The 21,002-nt window shown below is 45.7% G+C and overlaps 1 protein-coding gene across 2 annotated transcripts in view; it reads left to right on the forward strand.

Moving 5' to 3' along the window:
• The first annotated feature begins 1,700 nt into the window (after positions 1–1,700).
• Positions 1,701–21,002, forward strand: part of cacna1ia (calcium voltage-gated channel subunit alpha1 Ia) — a 203,400-nt gene continuing 184,098 nt past the window's right edge. Inside the window, exons 1-2 of one of the 2 annotated variants that reach the window (XM_048521514.2) lie at positions 1,701–1,811; positions 2,572–2,705. In XM_048521514.2, coding sequence (XP_048377471.1) covers positions 1,719–1,811; positions 2,572–2,705 — 227 coding nt within the window. In that variant the 5' untranslated portion in view covers positions 1,701–1,718. The remainder of the gene's footprint in view (positions 1,812–2,571; positions 2,706–21,002) is intronic. The other variant, XM_048521511.2, reaches the window with a different exon arrangement.

Raw genomic sequence — 21,002 nt, forward strand, 5'->3', positions numbered from 1 at the left:
CCCTGGCGTGGACATTGGTTTATGCAACAGGATGGAGACTCACTACCTTCTGACTTGGAAACCCACGTGCTACCCACTGAGACACGGCTTATACCCAGACAACCTGTGAACGCCTTCCATCTCATTCGTAAATGCCAATCCTGCAAGAGATGTGCGACACACGGGATCAGTGACACCTCCTATTACCACAGGAGGTGCCTTATCACCTTGTGTTGAGTCAAACACTCCTGCTGCTGATGACTGTCAAAGAAAGTGTTTGAAAAAATAATTTTTAGCACACTTGCAGTGAGTGCTGCAAACATTGTCATTTTAAAGCATTTTTCCCCATTGACTCTGTGCCCCAGGACTAAGTGGATCTTGAAATTATTGTAAGCATTGCATGCCTAATGGTTGTGCTATTTATATTCTTCTTCAACTTTCTGATATTCACCATCAGACATCGCTATTTCAACTGCTCCCTAATTGTATTCTGATTAAGGATGCATTCAACAAAAATTATGTCTGCATTTAACAATTGCAGTGCACTAATGAGATCATTTACATACAACCCCACTTCTCACAGAGCTCCCTTATTTCTCTCTTGTTTGGTCCTTTTATTGATATTTTTTGTGTGTGCAGTTTCACTTTTTGCCTGCTCCTGATCCTATGCTTTGCCCCTGCTCCCGATCATATCTTCCTTTTCCTCTGCCTAGCTCTCATTGGTCCTGCAGAGTACAGGTTTCCTCTTGCCATCTCATTGTCCTCTCACTGTCCCGAGACAGAGCACAGGCAGAAAGAGCCATACACCCACAGTGAATTGCTGTTGCCTGTTTCCACTTTGGCTATTGGGATTGTCTCTGACAAATTGGCACTTGACACAAAACCTGGGAGCGCTGCAGCGCAGCCAGAAGCCCTTCGCTCCATTGCATCAATACTTGTCTTTGATGGAATGGTACAATTTGTCTCAATCCAAAAAACCATTAGATAGCGGAACAGGGTTGGCTAATCTGCCCCTCCCTTGATCTTTAGATCTGCAAATTTCCCCCCTTCGAGTATTTATCGAGGTCTCTTTCTAGCATTTCCCATGAAACTGCAGTGGCTACTGTTTTAGGCAGCATGTTCCAGATCACAACAACTTAAAAATTAATTCTCCCAATCTATTTTACTTTTGCTAATATGATCCAAAAAACTAACATAAGAAAGACAGAGCAGGAGCAGGCCATTCAGCCCTTCACATCTGCTGCACCATTCAATATGACCGTGGCTGATCAATCCATCTCAGTTCCCTGTTCCCACTTTGCCCCCATATCCTTTGATGCCATTAACTCCATACACAATATCCAACTGCTTCTTAATACCATTCAATGTTTTGTCCTCAACTGCTTCCTGTAGCAGAGAATTCCGCATACCCAACACAGGGACAGCATGGGGTTAGTAAAACTCCCTCTGCACTGTCCCCATCAAACACTCCCAGGACAGGGACTGCATGGGGTTAGATACAGAGTAAAGCTCCTTTGACAGAGAATTCCACAGGCTCCCCACTCTCTTGGTGAAGACTCAGTCCTAAGTGGATGGCCCTATATCTTTAGACTGTGACCCCCTGGTTCTGGAACCTTTAAGAGCCACCTGGCCCTGTTATACCAAGTCGCTTTTCCTGACAAAGGTGTGAATCTTTCTCGAGTTGCACATTTAAATCTTTTCCTTAACTCCAACTCCTCACTTGGTTCGAGCATGTCAGTATGCTTGTCATCCTTCTCAACTGTGTCACTCTGGGAATGTACCAACCTTGTGAAGATGTGGACTGCTCCAGTGACAGATGTAGGATTTTACAGGTAGGAAATCTCAGTCTCCTTCCTTTTGACTTCTTTATCAATTAGAATGCATGCATAATTAAAGAGCAGCCCCATCCCAGCCCTCTAACTCTTGTATTCAAGTTTCCTAACCTTGGATGCATTGCTTTTGAAGGGAATGCAGAACAAAAATGATCAGAAATCTAAACAAAATCCAAATAGACACTGAAAATGCATAGGAGAGGGAAGCAGAGTTAATGTTTTGAGCCCAATATCTCTCTTCTTCAGACCTAATTGTAGCTGTGTTCTTATCAGATTTCAACTCATATTGTTCTCACTGCAAACAAAGACTGAGGTTGTAAGAAACAGTGCATGAAATTATTGTTGCCTGAAATAACAAGTACTCAACAACACCTTGAGTTGATATAGCAGATTCTACATTCCAAAATGCTTCATAGGATCATTATCGAACAGAATTGACACTGCACCACATAGGAAGTCACTAAAGGCAAGTAACCAAAGACACAATGAAAGACGTACATCCTTCATGGAGAGACAAAGGGATCTAGCGAAGGAATCCTGGAGCGAAAGGCTCTAGGCAGCTGTAGGCACAGCCACTATGCTGGGAATCGGTAAGGAAGAGAGCACGCTAAAGACCAGAATTGGAGGAGTAGGAAGGTGTAAGAGGGTTGTGGAGGACGAAGGGATTATAGAGATAGGGAAGGTTAGAGAAGTTGGGATTAGCTTGACCCAGTACAAAGTATGATCCCAGGTCAAACTAAAGCAACTTGTCACTTTCCAGGCTTTCGACGATTTCATCTTTATTTTCTTCGCCATGGAGATGGTGGTCAAGATGGTTGCCTTGGGGATCATCGGGAAGAAGTGTTACCTTGGCGACACATGGAATCGACTGGATTTTTTCATCGTGATGTCTGGGTAAGTGAGAGGTGAGCTGAAGTAATCCCAGCTCGTAACATTAAGAGAAAGATGCAAATTACCATTTTTATGAACAAGGCAATTATTTCTTACGAGCTGTTGACAGTCGAAAGAGTAAATTTAAATTTAAATGTAGCTTCATTCTAAGCCTTTCATTTTCACCTTCCCTCTCTTCTGTTTTTGTGTTGAAGCAGTACTGTCTGTTAAGACATATTAATTTAATTCCTGAGGATTTTTGATCAAACCATGCTTGAAAGTCGTTGGATAAAGAAGCATGGCTGTGAAATGTACTGTCTGAGAGATTATCTCACTACCACATGCTGTTCATCCATATTTCACATTTTTATTTAAGTTTGCTGTTCATTTCATTTCTGGAAAGAAGGTTTTCACATTGAATACTCCTAGGACAGTTCCAGCATGGAGTTAGATACAGAGTAAAGCTACTCTGCACTGTCTCCATCAAGTATTCCCAGGACAGGGACAGCCTGGGGTAAGATAGAGAACAAAGATTCATCTGCACCATCCCCATTAACCACTCCCAAGACAAAGCAGCATGTGATTAGACACAGAGTGAACCTTTGCCTGTGCTGTCCCCCAATCAAACACTGTCAGGACAGGGACCACGTGGGGTTAGATACAGAGTAAAGTTCCCCCTACACTGTCCCCCATCAAACATTCCCAGGACAGAGGGAGCATGGGATTAGATACAGAGTAAGGTGTAAGAGCCAGACAAAGTGGAAGGAATCAGGAAAATGGCAAATGAAGTAGAAAAATGGTGGAATCTAGGCTAATTTACAATCAGTTCTTTAATAACAAGTTCAATCAGAGACAGTGTTACTACTCAAATGGGAGCAATGTAATGAAAACCAAGCCCAGCTATTCATGGCCATGTATTCATCACAGTGTGCAATATGGCTAAGTTAATATCTAGCATCATTAATATCTGACTGTGACCACTCTCCATGATAAAAGAGGCTCACACTACGTGTCATTAATGAACAAGAAGATAAATTAAACTTATTTTGTATAACAGATTTCTTCTTTAACAGGGGCTGTTGAGGTTCGGTCATTTTATATATTCAAGGCTGAGACAGATTTTTAATCAGGAAGAGAAACAAGGGTTATAGGGTAAAGACAAGGAAGTGGAGTTGATGATTATCAGATAAGCCATTGAATGGCTGAGCAGTCTCAATAGCCTACTCTGCTCCTATGTCTTATGGCTCACAATGTGCCAAAAACACATTAAATACAATTAATGATGCTATGAATAACTAAAATAAAGCAGACGTAAATAAAAGCATCCATTTGCACACAGGATGGATGGACTGATAGACAAGGCAAATAGCCTTGTTAGGGATGTTATAGACTGAAATTATATGCAAAAACAAAATCGAGACTATGGACCAGAGGACACTGAAAAGGGGAAATGGGGTGACTTTTCTCACAGCTTTGTGTTTTGGTTTTGTTTGACGATGATATTGTGCTGTTGTCAACTGTGGTGATCCTCAAATCAATGGCTGGTCATTTGGATCTAGGTCTTGACCTTGAAGGGAAATTATCTTTCCTTTTGCAAAGCCTTTGAGCACTTTTTTCCTTTCCAATTCAGTGGGAGCATGATTACACTAGCTGCTGAGTTTTTTGGGGATCTGACCCCAACCTGCTTTCTCTCCTCTGAATTCAGCATTAAATTATTACTTTAAACCAAGACAAATCCTGTTGCTAGGCACTTAGGTCCTTTTCCCCAAAAGCACTTAATTCCTGCAAAAGTGTCAAATCTACTTCCAGTAAAAGAACACCATGTAGTTCCACCTTTCCAAGAGTTGTGAAGAAATGACCAATAATTAAATGTCCTGTTTTCCAGTGTATATTTCCAAAATAATATTTTTTTCTTTATTCATTCATGGGACAAGGGCATTGCGGCCTAGACCAGCATTTATTGCCCATCCCTAATTGCCCAGAGGGCAGTTGAGAGTCAGCCACATTCCTGGGGATCTGGAGCCATGTGTAGGCCAGACCAGGTAAGAATGGCAGTTTCCTTCCCTACAGGACATTAGTGAACCAGGTGGGTTTTGCTGACAATGGATTCATGGTCATCATTAGATTGTTAATTCCAGATATTTATTGAATTCAAATTCCACCATCTGCTATTGTGGAATTTAAACCTGGGTCCCCAGAAGGCCATGTGGGTCTCTTGATTAACAGTTCAGCAATAATGCCACTAGGCCATCGCCTCCCCAATATCTATTGACCTGACCACAGAAGCACAGTAAAAGAAGAGAGAGAAAATGAATTTCAGCAAAGATTTGGTCAGATAGTGAGGCTCAGAGATGACATAACCCAACTGGACAGAAATAGCAAAATCTGTTATGTATCATAATTGGTGTATGTTATGTTGGGACAATTTCTCTGTAAGAGGTGAGTCATGTGATACTAGTGAGCCATCAGCCTGGTTTGTGAGCTAGTTCAGACTGGTTTTGAGTTTTTTAGAGGACACATCTGCAGAATAAGACCTCCTTATTGTGCTGCAGATACTGACAAGTTTTTGTGCTCTTTAGTTCAGATTGGAGCCCAGTAACTGCACTGTTATATTTAGATCCATGTTGTCCTTTCGTCCAGGTCTAATGACACACCATGAAAATTTTCACATAATAAAAGTGACGGGTCAACACGTTTGACCCCTTCCTGCCATCTTCCTTGAGATGGGTCAATACCAGAAGACACTGATGCAGAGTGGCGAGGGGTGGGGATGTGGAAGAGGAAGTAGAGGAGTTCGCTTCCTTGGGGCCTGGGAACTACATGTAGACTTCATCTTGTTTTATGTTCTTTGGAGACCACTACAAGTTTCCCCCACCTTCCCCATATTCTGCATTGGCACTGCTCACCTCTGGCCTCCTTCCAAGGTTGCAGACCCGTCTGACTGGACAGTGAGCACAGAGGCCATCTCTGAGTATATCTCCCAGCTGGACATATGTGGGCTTTGGATTCTTTACTCAAAGAAAGCAAAACAGGCCTGGAGGGATAGAGAGACAAATTTTTGATCTGTGAGATTACTGACAGTGCTGAGCTGATACTGTGCAGATACTTTCCCTCAGTTGGCATTAATGAGTAGAGTTTCAGAACAAGAAGTCTCACATTTAGGACAGAGACAAAGAGAAATTTATTCTGTCAGCGGGGCAAATGAGCTTAGCATTCTCTTCCCCAGAGAGCAGTGAATGTTGGATCATGGAGTATCTTCAAGGCCAAATTACACAAGATTTTGCTTGACAAAGATTTCAAGAGTTTTAAGGTAACATCAAAGGAGCATTGGGTTTATTGGATGGTGAAGCAGGACTCAAGGGGCCAAATGGCCTTTTCCTCCTCATTTGTATGTTTGAATGGAAAAGGAATGGATGAGGAATGGGGTAAGTAAAAGCAGAGGTCATTGCATGTTTTCAGGAGCATGTAGATGAACATACAAAGCAACCAGCCCAGCCTGTCCCCACCTCCCTAACCTGTTCTTCCTCTCACCTATCCCTTCCTCCCACCTCAAGCCGCACCTCCTACCTACTAACCTCATCCCGCCTTCTTGACCTGTCCGTCTTCCCTGGACTGACCTATCCCCTGCCTACCTCCCCACCTATACTCTCCCCACCTATCTTCTTTTCTCTCCATCTTCGGTCCGCCTCCCCCTCTGTCCCTATTTATTCCAGTTCCCTCTCCCCATCCCCCTCTCTGATGAAGGGTCTAGGCCTGAAGTGTCAGCTTTTGTGCTCCTGAGATGCTGCTTGGCCTGCCGTGTTCATCCAGCTCCACACTTTGTTATTGGCGATACAGGAATTATGTTTCATCTCAGGCAGAGAAGGAAGTTTGTCGACAACCCCCTTAACAAGTGGACTCTGACAGAGCTCAATGAGATGATTGGTTTGGACCAGACAGCTCAGATACTGAAGATGCGGAGTTTTAGTAGCAGAGAATGAGATGGAGAATTTTGTAACATATAATGCTGGTTCAAGCCTTTAATATAGTTAATCCTTCCAAAAGAATTTGCAAGCTTTACAGCACAGTAGTTGGTTATTGAGTTCCTTGAGTCAGTGTAGGCTTTTCTCAAATGAAAATAATCCTGAATTAATGCCAATGTGCCAGTCTCTCGATGTAGCCCTGTGCTTTCTTCGAGCTCAAATGTTTACCCTTTAAAAGATGTGATAGTATCTCCCTGTGATTAAACATTCCACACTCCAGAAACATTTTGCATGAAGAACTTTCTCTATAGCTCCTTCATCTGTCTTTCAACAAAGGAAATGAACTTTGTAATGCTTTCACTCTGGGTCATCGTTTCTGCGGCACCTCTCTACCTCCAGTTCACAACCCATTCCCGATCCCATACCAACCACAGCCCAACTTGTAAGCTGAGAACACAACCCAGGTTAGCCACACGACATGCCCTTCTTTTAAACCCTGCGGCACGCTCCTTCAATTGAGGTCAGTATTAATGCCACCTCTCCAGAATTATCTGTGAGTTTTCCCTAGCTAAAGAGTAAAAGCCATAGAGAAAATATCATAGTATTTGTTAAAAGTTCTTTTTTAGTTGAGAGCTTCAGAATAGATGAATCTGCAGCTGATAGATTAATAAGGATGAGGTCAGGTATGTTTTTCACTCTTGTTGGATCCATCACCACCTGCCACAGACCGAGTCTAGCAGCTATAGTCCTTTAGGATCTAACTAGCTCGATCAGTCGTTCTGATACCGGGCCACTCTTGATGGTGGACATTGAAATCCCCCACCCAGAGTACATTTTGTGGCCTTGCCATCCTCAGTGTTTCCTCCAAGTGTTGTTCAACATGGAGGAGCACTGATTCAACAGCTGAGGGAGGATGGTATGCAGTAATCAGGGTTCCTCGCCCATGTTTAACCTGAAACTATGAGACTTCATGGGGTCTGGAGTCAATGTTTAAAACTCAGAGAGTACTCCCCCCCAACTGTATCCCACCGTGCCACCATCTTTGCTGGGTCTGTCCTGCTGGTGGGACTGGGCATATCCAGGGATGGTGATGGTGGTGTCTGGGACATTGTCTGTAAGGTATGACTCTGTGAGTGTGACTGCGTCAGGCTGTTGCTTGACCAGTCTGTGAGAGAGCTCTCCCAGTTTTGGCACCAATTCCAAGATGTTACTGAGGAGGACTTTGCAGGGTCAGCAGGACTGTTTCTGCCGCTGTCTTTTCCAGGGCCTAGGTCAATACCAAGTGATCCGTCTGGTTGCATTTCATTGAGCCTTTATAGCGATTGGTACAACTGAGTAGCTTGCTTGGCCATTTCAGAGGGCAGTTGAGAGTCAACCACATTGCTGTCGGTCTGGAGTCACATGTAGGTCAGACCCGGTGAGGATGGCAGATTTCCTTCCTCGAAGGACATTAATGAACCAGATGGGTTTTTTTTCTGACAATTGACACTGGTTTCATGGTCATCAGTGGATTCTTAATTCCAGATTGTTTTAAAATTTGAATCCAGATTCAACATAGGACCCCAGAACGTGAGTTGTGTCAATGGATTAATAGCCTAATGATAATAGCACTAGGCCATCACCTTTCCCTTATTAATGAGTCTTTGAAATGTTGACCATGGGGAAAGAGTTTAGTTAAGGGTCATCCATCTGAAGCCGATGATTGGCCATTGGACCTTGAACGCAACAAGGATGGGTGTGTTGGGTGACCAATGGTGGAGGTGTTTCCTTGGAGGGGATGGGAGGATGGGGCAGATCACTTGTTGAAAGCTGCAGGAAAATGCCAACCTTGAGCTGGCAACTCTACCCATGGGAGCTGGAGCAGTGACCTCCAGCCATAAACCCATGGCCCAAAACAAGGTCAGCTCTTTGGGAGCCTAACAGAAATGAAATAAATGTGCAGGTTGTTTATATTTTGGGAAGTGCACTCAGAAAATCACAATGCAATATCTGGAAGATTATACAGAGCAAGCACTCCAGATGTCAGCCTCAGTTCTGTTCTCCCTCTGCTTGGTCCTTGACAGCTGAGTTTTGAGCCAAAGGGTCCATTACTACATTTCTTGTCAGCCCTGCTTGATTTAGACAGGACTATCCAGCAACAGCCTTGAGACACACTGATTGCTTAAGACAGCGCCTGGCTTTGGTGGAGAAATAAACAGCCGTGGACTGAGCTTGAAGGAGCAGAGAGGCAGAAGCACAGTGCAGGCTGAAGCATGATTGTACAATAGCAGTGATTTTACTAACAATGAAATTAAGGCAGCAAGAGGATGTGACAGGGTTATATGACCCATTCATTTCAAAGCAACCTGTGACTGACTCAAGCTGTTAGATGCTGTCTCGCAGGTGTCATGTTGTTTTTAATAACTGGAGTATTAATAAAGATAATTGAGGCAATCACCGAGACAATTTAACTTTATTGACAGCCAGTTGTTTCATGAAAGAGAACATGCAAAGCATCATTTCATTTCACCAGGGCAGGAGTGAAATTGGGATCAGTTGCAATTAATTGTTTGATGTAGCTAGTTGCTAATAAATTATGGAGAAGTACATCACGTTTACAGCACAGAAATAGGCCATTCAGCCCATCACAACCATGAGCTGGGAATTTGTTAACAATGAGCCATTCCTGACGTAGTAACCGAAACGAGGCACCCATACCGCCTTCTCCTTATGCATTTTCCCCGTGTGACTAGTATCAGTAGCGTGCATGCAAAAAATGTTCAATTCAACAGCCTGAGAGGCTTCTCATTGTGAAACCTGCTGTAAAGTAACAATGTTGTATCTATGAGCAGTCTTTGAAAGAGACCACGGGCCAAACAGAGAGGTTCCACATCACTGCTCCAAATTGCTGGTCCAACTGCACAGCCAAACACAAGTGCACGGGTGTACACCACAATTTAATTTCACTTGTAAATATTTTACACCATATTGCTTCGCTTTACTCATGTGCATTACTATCATTTACTGAGACTAGCTTAGTCAGAGAGCTCATTGTGTTAGTACATCTCATAACTGGCACACATTGATGTTAACAAAGTGTGAGGCTGGATGAACACAGCAGGCCAAGCAGCATCTCAGGAGCACAAAAGCTGACGTTTCGGGTCTAGACCCTTCATCAGAGAGGTCTAGGCCCAAAACGTCAGCTTTTGTGCTCCTGAGATGCTGCTTGGCCTGCTGTGTTCATCCAGCTTCACACTTTATTATCTTGGATTCTCCAGCATCTGCAGTTCCCATTTATTCTGAACACATTGATGTTTACAGGGGAATGGGAGTTATTTCCTTTATTATAGAAGAAATAACGTTGTGTTTTATGAAATTTACTTTACTGAATGTTCACATTAGAGTCCAGCATGGCACTCGCCACTCTGTGGGGCACGGCTGAACTAGCAGGCTCAGCTGGGCCTTTCCTTCTACATGAAGGATATTGTCTAAGAGCAATCTCAGCTGGGGTCCTCAAAATGCTGTAAATAAATTCAAAGCCCTGTAAAGACTATGACAGCCAACATCCTGAGATGGGTTTAAAAGGTGACACCACCTTTTAGGTCCTTACTTTCTTACCTTGACCAACTGTCCAAACCATCCCCTCACTACACACAGGACATCTGGCTTTTCCTTGACTTTTCTATTCCCCTGATCCATCCTCTGTCCTCCCAGATCTCTCTTCAGGTCCTTTACAAAAGGACTCCACAGAGGCCAGTATCCAGTCACCGGGCCACCCTGAATATATACATCGAGAGTCCTTGACACTGGTCCAGATCTCTCAGAGCCAGCTCTCAGAGTGAGCGGAACCTCTAACACCCCTGTTCTTATCAGTCAGGCAGGGCTCCCTGATTGGACCAGATTAACAGCCCCAATTAGGGAACTCATATCCTGTGGGGTCCACCTGACTGACCTCATTACAATCACTATACTTCATGCCCCAGCCCTACACCAAAACCCACCCCCACACCTCCAACACACCCTTACTGGCCCTGAGTCTCTAAGCAAGAGCCCATTTATTCTCCTGTGCCCTTGATTTAAACAAGGAAATCTGCTGATCCCACACACAACGGCATAAGATCAGTGTCACCTTTAAATGGTTGTTCAAGGGTATCTCATACACCACCGAATCAGTCTTGAAGCTTGGATTTTAATGATAACAAGGTGTGGGGCTGGAGGAACACAACAGGCCAGGCAGCAGCAGAGGAGCAGGAAAGCTGACGCTTCATGTCTGGATATTTTAATGAAATTGGTTTCTGGTTAGAGTATTCATGGCATGCACAGGTATGACAAGTATGACCCCACGACTAACCAATGCTTGACACACTCTAAACCCACTTCTAACTTTATCTCTGCATCACCAGAAAATCAAATTTCACATTCCAGCCGATTCAGCCACCTTGTGTGCCATGTTTCCCATTAATGTAGCAGTGACTAATCTCCGGCTGTAGCAACAGGTTCCACATTCTCCTGTACTCTCTGGGAGAATAAGTTTTTCCTGAATTCCCCAGGGGATCTTTAGGGATCATATTGTGTATACGGCCCTTGGGTTTGGTCGCTCCCCCATTAATGGAAACATCATCTCAACATCAACCTTACCAAACCATTGCATGACATTAAATACCTCAGTTAGGTCTCATCTCAGCCTCACCTTCCTCTTGGTACATAGAGACACCCGCAACGCCATTAGGGAGTAAGTCCTAGGACTCCTACCCTGCCCTTGTGCTTCCAGATGGAAGTTGTTGTGGCTTGCCTGAGGAATAAATATGACATAAGAGAGAAGTTTTTCTTTAAAATAATTTATGACCTTCACCTAAGGAAGCAAAGAGGACCTAGAGTCTGTTTAACTTAGAAATATATTGCCGCTCCTTCATTATCACTGGGTCAAAATACTAGAATTTTTGGAGTGGGACACAAACTCATAGGCTTTGCCTCCAAAGCCCTATCCACTGAGTCACAGCTAACAGCTCAACGTACATACATCGTAACACTCAATAATTAATGACTCACATGCAATGTATTGGGTGATGATGGAAGTATCGTGAGATAGCTTTATAGATACCATGCAGGATTGAGACAGTCTAGTTAAAACCCAGATAGATGGCAATCCCATGAGGAACAATGTACATTTAAAAAGCAAAACTCAGAGGAAAATTCTGTCTCCATGCTTTTTTGTTTTCACTTTTTGTCATAGAGGGCAACCGCAGGGTCATGTGATTTATATGCTTTTTGACCCTAGACTCCAGCTGTGTTTTCTCAGGGTGAAGAGCAACTCAGGTCAAATGCCACGTGAAACCCAACTTAAACATGTTCACAAGAGACACGATGAGAGTAGAGCATGTGTGTTCATTCAGAGAGAGAGAGAGAGAGAGCTCCAAGCCATTTCTTAAACTGATGGCAGGGTTTTCACAAGACGTGAAAGATTTGATGGTGCTTTGAATTTTGTATGTTTTCAGTTGGGGCTTGAATTTTAACAAGGGAGAACCCAAGAAGCAGTCAAAGGCTCCACTCTCTATGCCTGGGAGGCCCATGTGAAAGGAGTTAGGATTTATTTATAACCCTACAGGCTAGAGTCAGAATGATGGGGAGAGAAGTTTGGGGTGGTGGTTTTAGTAGGAAGTGATATTAGAGTATTGGAGAGTTAGAGTTGGGTGAGGTTATGGCTAAAGATAAATATTCTTCCTCGAATGTATCAGACATTGAAGAAGCAGTGTCCATGAACAAGGGAGGGACAGGTAGGCAAATGGAACTCATTCATGACAGGAGTAATGGGAACTGCAGATGCTGGAGATTCCAAGATAATAAAATGTGAGGCTTCTTGCTCCCCAGAGGAGCTCGAACAGTTCATCCACTTCAACAACACCTTCCACCCCAACCTTCAGTTCACCTGGGCCATCTCCAGCACATCCCTCACCTTCCTGGACCTCTCAGTCTCCATCTCAGGCAACCAGCTTGTAACTGATGTCCATTTCAAGCCCACCGACTCCCACAGCTACCTAGAATACACCTCCTCCCACCCACCCTCCTGCAAAAATTCCATCCCCTATTCCCAATTCCTCCGCCTCCGCCGCATCTGCTCCCACGATAAGACATTCCACTCCCGCACATCCCAGATGTCCAAGTTCTTTAAGGACCGCAACTTTCCCCCCACGGTGATTGAGAACGCCCTTGACCGCGTCTCCCGCGACACATCCCTCACACCCCGCCCCCGCCACAACCGCCCCAAGAGGATCCCCCTCGTTCTCACACACCACCCTACCAACCTCCGGATACAACGCATTATCCTCCGACACTTCCGCCATTTACAATCCGACCCCACCACCCAAGACATTTTTCCATCCCCTCCCCTGTCTGCTTTCCGGAGAGACCACTCTCTCCGTGACTCCCTTGTTCGCTCCACACTGCCCTCCAACCCCACCACACCCGGCACCTTCCCCTGCAACCGCAGGAAATGCTACACTTGTCCCCACACCTCCTCCCTCACCCCCATCCCAGGCCCCAAGATGACATTCCACATTAAGCAGAGGTTCACCTGCACATCTGCCAATGTGGTATACTGCATCCACTGTACCCGGTGCGGCTCCCTCTACATTGGGGAAACCAAGCGGAGGCTTGGGGACCGCTTTGCAGAACACCTCCGCTCAGTTCGCAACAAACAACTGCACCTCCCAGTCGCAAACCATTTCCACTCCCCCTCCCCCTCCCATTCTCTTGATGACATGTCCATCATGGGCCTCCTGCACTGCCACAATGATGCCACCCGAAGGTTGCAGGAACAGCAACTCATATTCCGCCTGGGAACCCTGCAGCCATATGGTATCAATGTGGACTTCACCAGTTTCAAAATCTCCCCTTCCCCCACTGCATCCCTAAACCAGCCCAGTTCATCCCCTCCCCCCACTGCACCACACAACCAGCCCAGCTCTTCCCCCCCACCCACTGCATCCCAAAACCAGTCCAACCTGTCTCTGCCTCCCTAACCGGTTCTTCCTCTCACCCATCCCTTCCTCCCACCCCAAGCCGCACCCCCATCTACCTACTAACCTCATCCCACCTCCTTGACCTGTCCGTCTTCCCTGGACTGACCTATCCCCTCCCTACCTCCCCACCTACACCCTCTCCACCTATCTTCTTTACTCTCCATCTTCGGTCCGCCTCCCCCTCTCTCCCTATTTATTCCAGTTCCCTCCCCCCATCCCCCTCTCTGATGAAGGGTCTAGGCCCAAAACGTCAGCTTTTGTGCTCCTGAGATGCTGCTTGGCCTGCTGTGTTCATCCAGCCTCACATTTTATTATCTCGTTCATGACAGGACATGTGCAGCCGAGCTTGGAAGATGATGGAGTTTGAGGCAATGGCAGATGGCAGTGTCGGAGGGCAGAGGTTAGGGCTGTGATGCACAATGATCCGCAAACAAAACTGAGCCTTCGCCCTAAAGGATAGGATCGAATGGCAAACAATCGGCTCAGAATGGCCAGGTTGTGAATGGCCCAGAGGGTGGCTGGAGGATTTGGTGGTGTGCCAACACAGTGGCCTTGGTGTGTCTCCTCCAGAGCGAGATGGTGCTTGCTACCGGAGTGCATGAGCCTGCATACGGAGCGTTTACCATAGGGAAGGCTTGGGGGAGCACAGCTAGCAGGAGGATTCACATGGCTGACCAGGAAACATACCCACAAACCACTTTTACCACCTGCATGGTCAACTTTGACAAACATAACATTCAAGCTATTTGCTGTGCTGTCAATGCACCTTCCTTAGCCATAGAGCCCTGCAAGAGGATTCATAAGAATCACAGATTCCCCTACAGTGTGGAAGAAGACCATTCGACACACCAAGTCAATACTGCCTCTGCAAAGATCATCCATCCCTGACCCACCTCACCTACCCTAGCCCCAGTAGCCCTGCATTTCTCATGGCCTGCACATCCCTGGACACTATGGGGCAGTTTACCATAGCCAATCCACCCTAACCTGCACATCTTTGGACTGCGGGAGGAAACCGGAGCTCCCGAAGGTAACCCATGCAGACACAGGGAGAATGTGCAAACTCCACGCAGCCAGGTGTCCAAGGGTGGAATCGAACTCAGTGCTCCTGGCTCAGAGGCAGAGACACTACCTGCTGCACTGTGAGACTTTAAAAAACAGCTCTAGTGGTGAGCCAGACATAAATATTACATGAGAAATTACATGAGAATGGAGAGATGGTAGAGAGACTGAGTCGAGAATAATTGGATGCAAGTGAGGTGCTAGCCTCGGGTGGCTGTGTGCTGAGCACCTATAGGAGTTGGCATAGAGAAGTAGATGAATCATGCAGTAACAGAAGGAAGTAGGTTGTCACTGTTGACTGTAAATAGATAAATTGCATTTCTGCCTCACGCACAGTCTGTGTGGTGTGAGACAGTGGTGGGGAAGCGAGTGACAGAACAAGCACTATCAGGGTGGTAGCCCAGTCCTCTATCACCGTCTAGCCAGACCTTTGAGCCTCTGGTGAAACTTTAGGAAGCAGAGCTGGTGATATAGTGATGATAGCACTGGATTATTAATCCAGAACCTCAGGCCAATGTTCTCAGTCCCACCACAGCAGATGGTAAAATGTGAATTTAGAAAACTGGAATTAAAAGCTAAGCTAATGGCCACTATTTAATCATGGGGGCAGCACAGTGGCTTGGTTAGCGGTGCTACCTCAAGCACCAGGGACCTGGGTTCGATTCCAGCCTTGGGTGGCAGCCAGTGTGGGGTTTGTACACTTTCCCTGTGTCTGCATGTGCTTCCTCCCACAGTCTAAAGGCATACAAGTCCATGTTAAATTGCCCACAGTGTCCAGGGCTGCACAGGCTAGGTGGGTAAGCCATGGGAAATGCAAGGTTACAGGGATAGAATAGGGGTTGGGTCTGGGTGGGATGCTCTCCTGAGGGTCAGTGTGGACTTGATGGTCCGAGCTGCCTGCTTCTACAATTGATTGTTGTAAGAACAGTCACCAATACCCTTTAGGGAAGAAAACCTGCCGTCCTTACCTGGCCATGTGGAGACCAGAAATAGTAATAATGGCCCAGCAGACCACTCAGGTGAACCTAGTACAATGATAGGCATTCCCAAGTCCTCACTCAGCACCTTCTAAATTCAATAGGTCACCCCCCAGCAGGATGTCGCCACCTAAACATTTCTTTCCCATGGCAGCGTTCTGCAGGGATCGTTCCTCCCATGATGCCCTGGTCCATTCCTCTGTCACCTCATCACCTTCCTGTGCTAGTTTCCCATCCAATCACGGAAAATATAACCCTTGACCTTGTACCTCTTCTGTCCTCCTTGTCCGAGCCCCAAACTCACCTGAAACAGTGCTTTACCTGTGTTCCCGTCCACCGAGGCTGTTGCATTCTCTGCTCACAGTTCTCCTTTACCTTGGCGAGACCAAATGTACACTGACGGGCTGCTTTAGAGAGTGCCTTTGCTCAGTCTGCAATGGTTACCCCAACCTTCCATTTCATTTCGCTGCACCATTTTGCTCCCCTGCTGTCATTTCTGCCGCTGTGTTCTGGAGACACCAAAGCAAGGTGTAGGAACCATTCCTCACATTCCCCTTTACAGCCTTCAGGACTCAACAGTTTCAGACCAAGAACATTGTCCACCATTTTGACCCTTCCCTTCTCGTGTCTGGTTTGCTCCGAGTAGAGCTGATCTATTTTCTTCTATTAACACTTACCCAACCTCTATCTCTTCTTTACCATTAACACTCCCCACTGCCTTTATGCTCACCATCTGTTCCACTTGCTCCTCTTCACACTTTGTCAACGGCATAAAAACAATTCATTTTCCACACTATCCATCCTTTTCCATCTACACGTGGAAACATTTATTTTGTTTCTATCTCCACAGAGACTGCCAGCCCTGCTGAGTTTCTCCAGTCTTTGCAGTTTTTATTCAATAGTCACAGTACTCTGCTTTTATAGGGTAGGTTTTTTTTCAGGCGACAGTATCGTGACTGAATATTTTATATTGAAGTTTGAAACTCGCCCAGTCACTAAGGCAGGATTGAAGGACATATTCCCAGCATCATGACCTGGGCCTTGAGGTGACCAGAGAGGTTGGTGCTAAGCACCATCTCTACCTCTTCCTGAGGACATGCCAATGGACAGCATTCGGGCCTCAGGTGTCTGGGCTCAACTGTTGTCAATTTAGTCTGAACAAAGGGTGAATTCAGAAATTGAGACTTGGGGCCCCTTGTACCCGAAACACAGAAAGCTACCCTGGAGGGGCAGCAGGTAATCAGGAAGACTCGTGGTCTTTATTACAAAGTAGTTGGACCATGAGTGGGATAGTCTTACTGCAACTGTACAAGGTGCTGGTGAGACCACATCCGGAGTACCGTGGGCAATTTTAGCCCCTTGTTTAAAAAAAGATATTATTGCACTGGGGGAAGTCTAGAGAAGGCTTGCTGGGATGATCCCTGGGATGGAAAGATTGTCTTATGAGAAAAAAATTAAACAGGTTGGGACTCTACACACTGGAGTTTGGAAGAATGAGAGGTGATCTCATTGAAATATGTCCCCCTCTTGGGAGGGTCTAGGACCAGAGGGCACAGTCACAGAGTAAAGGGATGCCAATTAACACTGAGATGAAGAGGAATTTCTTCTCTTAGGGGATTGTGAATCATTGGAACTCCTTGTCACAGTGAGCTGTGGGACCAGGGCCTTTGTGTATGCTTAAGGCTGAGATAAAAACCGAAAGAACTGCAAATGGTGTAAATCAGAGACAAAGATAGAAATTGCTGGAACGGCTCAGCCGGTCTGGAAGCATCTCTGGAGTGAAATCAACATTAATGTTTCGGGTCAAGTAACCCTTCCTCAGGACTGGGCAAGGATCATTTGGCCAGAAACATTAACTCTGATTCCTCTCCACAGATGCTGCCAGAACTGCTGAGCCTTTCCAGGAATTTCTATTTAAGGATGAGACAGATAGATTCTTGATCAGTCGAGGGTTACGGGGATAGGACAGGAAAGTGGATGTGAGAAATGTTGGGTCAGCCATGATCCTAGTGAATGACACAGCAGGCTCAAGCGTCCAAATGGCCTATTTCAGTTCCCATTTCTTGTGGTTTTACAGTCCCTTACAACCTGTTGTAGTCTAGCACCCCTGAACATTGCCTTTGCTTCACTTTGCTTAAGTCCTTTAGGCACTGCAGATAGTGTCTTCTGCACAGAAGCACTGAATAGTTACAGTGATAAAGGAGGCCAGTGCACTAGCTCATTCAATGAGCATCATTACCGAGTGCCAATCTCCTGCTCTTTCCCTCATGCCCTTGCCCATTGATTTTATGCGTACAGTCATCTAGTACCATCTGGAGGTGTTTCCACCCCTGACCAACTCAGTGCAGGTTTACTGGCAGACTGAGGAAAATGGGCGTTGTCACCAGGCTACTATCCTTGGGGCAGCCAGCAGTTTCTGAGAACTGATTGAGACTGATAGATCAGGGACTGCAACCATGAGCTAAGTACATTGCTCCAGGCTGAAGGTGACCTTGTTTGGAATGCCTGTGGTCCTGTTATTGTGGTACTGCTCACTCCCTTGAGGGGTCAGCCCATGATCTGAAATTATTGAACATAGAACATAGAACATTCCAGCACAGTACAGGCCCTTCGGCCCTCCTTGTTGTGCCGACCTGTCATACCGATCTTAAGCCTATCTAACCTACACTAATCCATGTACGTCCATATGCTTGTCCAATGACGACTTAAATGTACCTAAAGTTGGCGAATCTACTACCGTTGCAGGCAAAGTGTTCCATTCCCTTACTACTCTCTGAGTAAAGAAACTACCTTTGACATCTGTCCTATATCTTTCACCCCTCAATTTAAAGCTGTGCCCCCTCGTGCTCGCCGTCACCATCCTAGGAAAAAGGCTCTCCCTATCCACTCTATCTAACCCTCTGATTATTTTATATGTTTCAATTAAGTCACCTCTCAACCTTCTTCTCTCTAATGAAAACAGCCTCAAGTCCCTCAGCCTTTCCTCGTAAGACCTTCCCTCCATACCAGGCAACCTCCTAGTAAATCTCCTCTGCGCCCTTCCCAAAGCTTCCACATCCTTCTTATAATGCGGTGACCAGAACTGTACACCATACTCCAAGTGCGGCCGCACCAGAGTTTTGTACAGCTTCACCATAACCTCTTGGTTCCGGAACTCGATCCCTCTATTAATAAAAGCTAAAACACTGTATGCCTTCTTAACAGCCCTGTCAACCTGGGTGGCAACTTTCAAGGATCTCTGCTCATCTCTGCTCATCTACACTACTAAGAATCTTACCATTAGCCCAGTACTTTGCCTTCCGGTTACTCCTACCAAAGTGCATCACTTCACACTTGTCTGCATTAAACTCCATTTGCCACCTCTCAGCCCAGCTCTGCAGCTTATCTATGTCTCTCTGCAACCTACAGCATCCTTCGTCACTATCCACAACTCCACCGACCTTAGTGTCGTCTGCAAATTTACTCACACATTCTTCTACGCCCTCATCCAGGTCATTGATAAAAATGACAAACAGCAGTGGACCCAACACCGACCCTTGCGGCACACCACTAGTAACTGGTCTCCAGGATGAACATTTCCCATCAACTACCACCCTCTGTCTTCTTTCAGCAAGCCAATTTCCGATCCAAACTGCTATATCTCCCACAATTCCATTCCTCCGCATTTTGTACAATAGCCTATTGTGGGGAACCTTATCGAACGCCTTGCTGAAATCCATATACACCACATCAACCGGTTTACTCTCATCTACCTGTTTGGTCACCTTCTCAAAGAACTCAATAAGGTTTGAGAGGCACGACCTTCCCTTCACAAAACCGTGTTGACTATCTCTAATTAATTTATTCTTTTCTAGATGATTATAAATGCTATCCCTTATAACCCTTTCCAACACTTTACCAACAACTGAGGTAAGGCTCACTGGTCTATAATTACCAGGGTTGCCTCTACTCCCCTTCTTGAACATGGGAACCACATTTGCTATCCTCCAGTCATCTGGCACTATTCCTGTAGACAATGACGAGTTAAAGATCAATGCCAAAGGCTCGGCAATCTCCTCTCTAGCTTCCCAGAGGATCCGAGGATAAATCCCATCCGGCCCAGGGGACTTATCTATCTTCACCTTCTGAAGGATTTCTAATACCTCTTCCGTGTGAACCTCAATCCCACACAGTCTAGTAGCCTGTATCTCAGTTTCTCCTCGACAACATTGTCGTTTTCTAGAGTGAATACTGTTGAAAAATATTCATTTAGCGCTTCCCCTATCTCATCTGACTCCGCACACAACTTACCACTACTACCCTTGATTGGGCCTAATCTTACCTTCGTCATTCTTTTATTCCTTAAATACCTATAGAAAGCCTTAGGGTTTACCCTGATCCTATCCGCCAACAACTTCTCATGTCTCCTCCTGGCTCTTCTGAGCTCTCTCTTTAGGTCTTTCCTGGCTACCTCGTAGCCCTCAAGTGCCCTAACTGAGCCTTCACATCTCATCCTAACATAAGCCTTCTTCTTCCTCTTGGCCAGAGATTCCACCTCCTTCGTAAACCACGGCTCCCGCACTCTACAGCTTCCTCCCTGCCTGACAGGTTCATACTTATCTAGGACACACAGGAGCTTTTCCTCGAATAAGCTCCACATTTCTAATGTGCCCATCCCCTGCAGTTTCCTTCCCCATCCTAGCTCCCTAAATCTTGCCTAATCTCATCGTAATTGCCTTTCCCCCAGCTATAACTCTTGCCCAGTGGTATACACCTATCCCTTTCCAACACTAAAGTAAACATAACAGAATTGTGATCGCTATCACCAAAGTGCTCACCTACTTCCAAATCTAACACCTGGCCGGGCTCATTACCCAGTACCAAATCTAATGTGGCTTCGCCCCTTGTTGGCCTATCTACATACTGTGTCAGGAAGCCCTCCTGCACACTCTGGACAAAAACTGACCCAGCTATAGTACTCGAACTATAGTGTTCCCAGTCAATATTTGCAAAGTTGAAGTCCCCCATGACACCTACCCTGTCTCTCTCACTCCTATCGAGAATCATCTTTGCTATCCTTTCCTCTACATCTCTGGAACTTTTCGGTGGCCTATAGAAAACTCCCAACAGGGTGACCTCTCCTTTCCTGTTTCTAACCTCAGCCCATACTACCTCAGTTGACGAGTCCCCAAACATCCTTTCTAAAACTGTAATACTGTCCTTGACCAACAATGCCACACCTCTGCCCCTTTTACCATCTTCTCTGTTCTTACTGAAACATCTAAATCCTGGAACCTGCAACAACCATTCCTGTCCCTGCTCTATCCATGTCTCCGAAATGGC

This window comes from Stegostoma tigrinum, chromosome 38, assembly GCF_030684315.1.
Source record: "Stegostoma tigrinum isolate sSteTig4 chromosome 38, sSteTig4.hap1, whole genome shotgun sequence".
Lineage (NCBI taxonomy): Eukaryota > Metazoa > Chordata > Chondrichthyes > Orectolobiformes > Stegostomatidae > Stegostoma > Stegostoma tigrinum.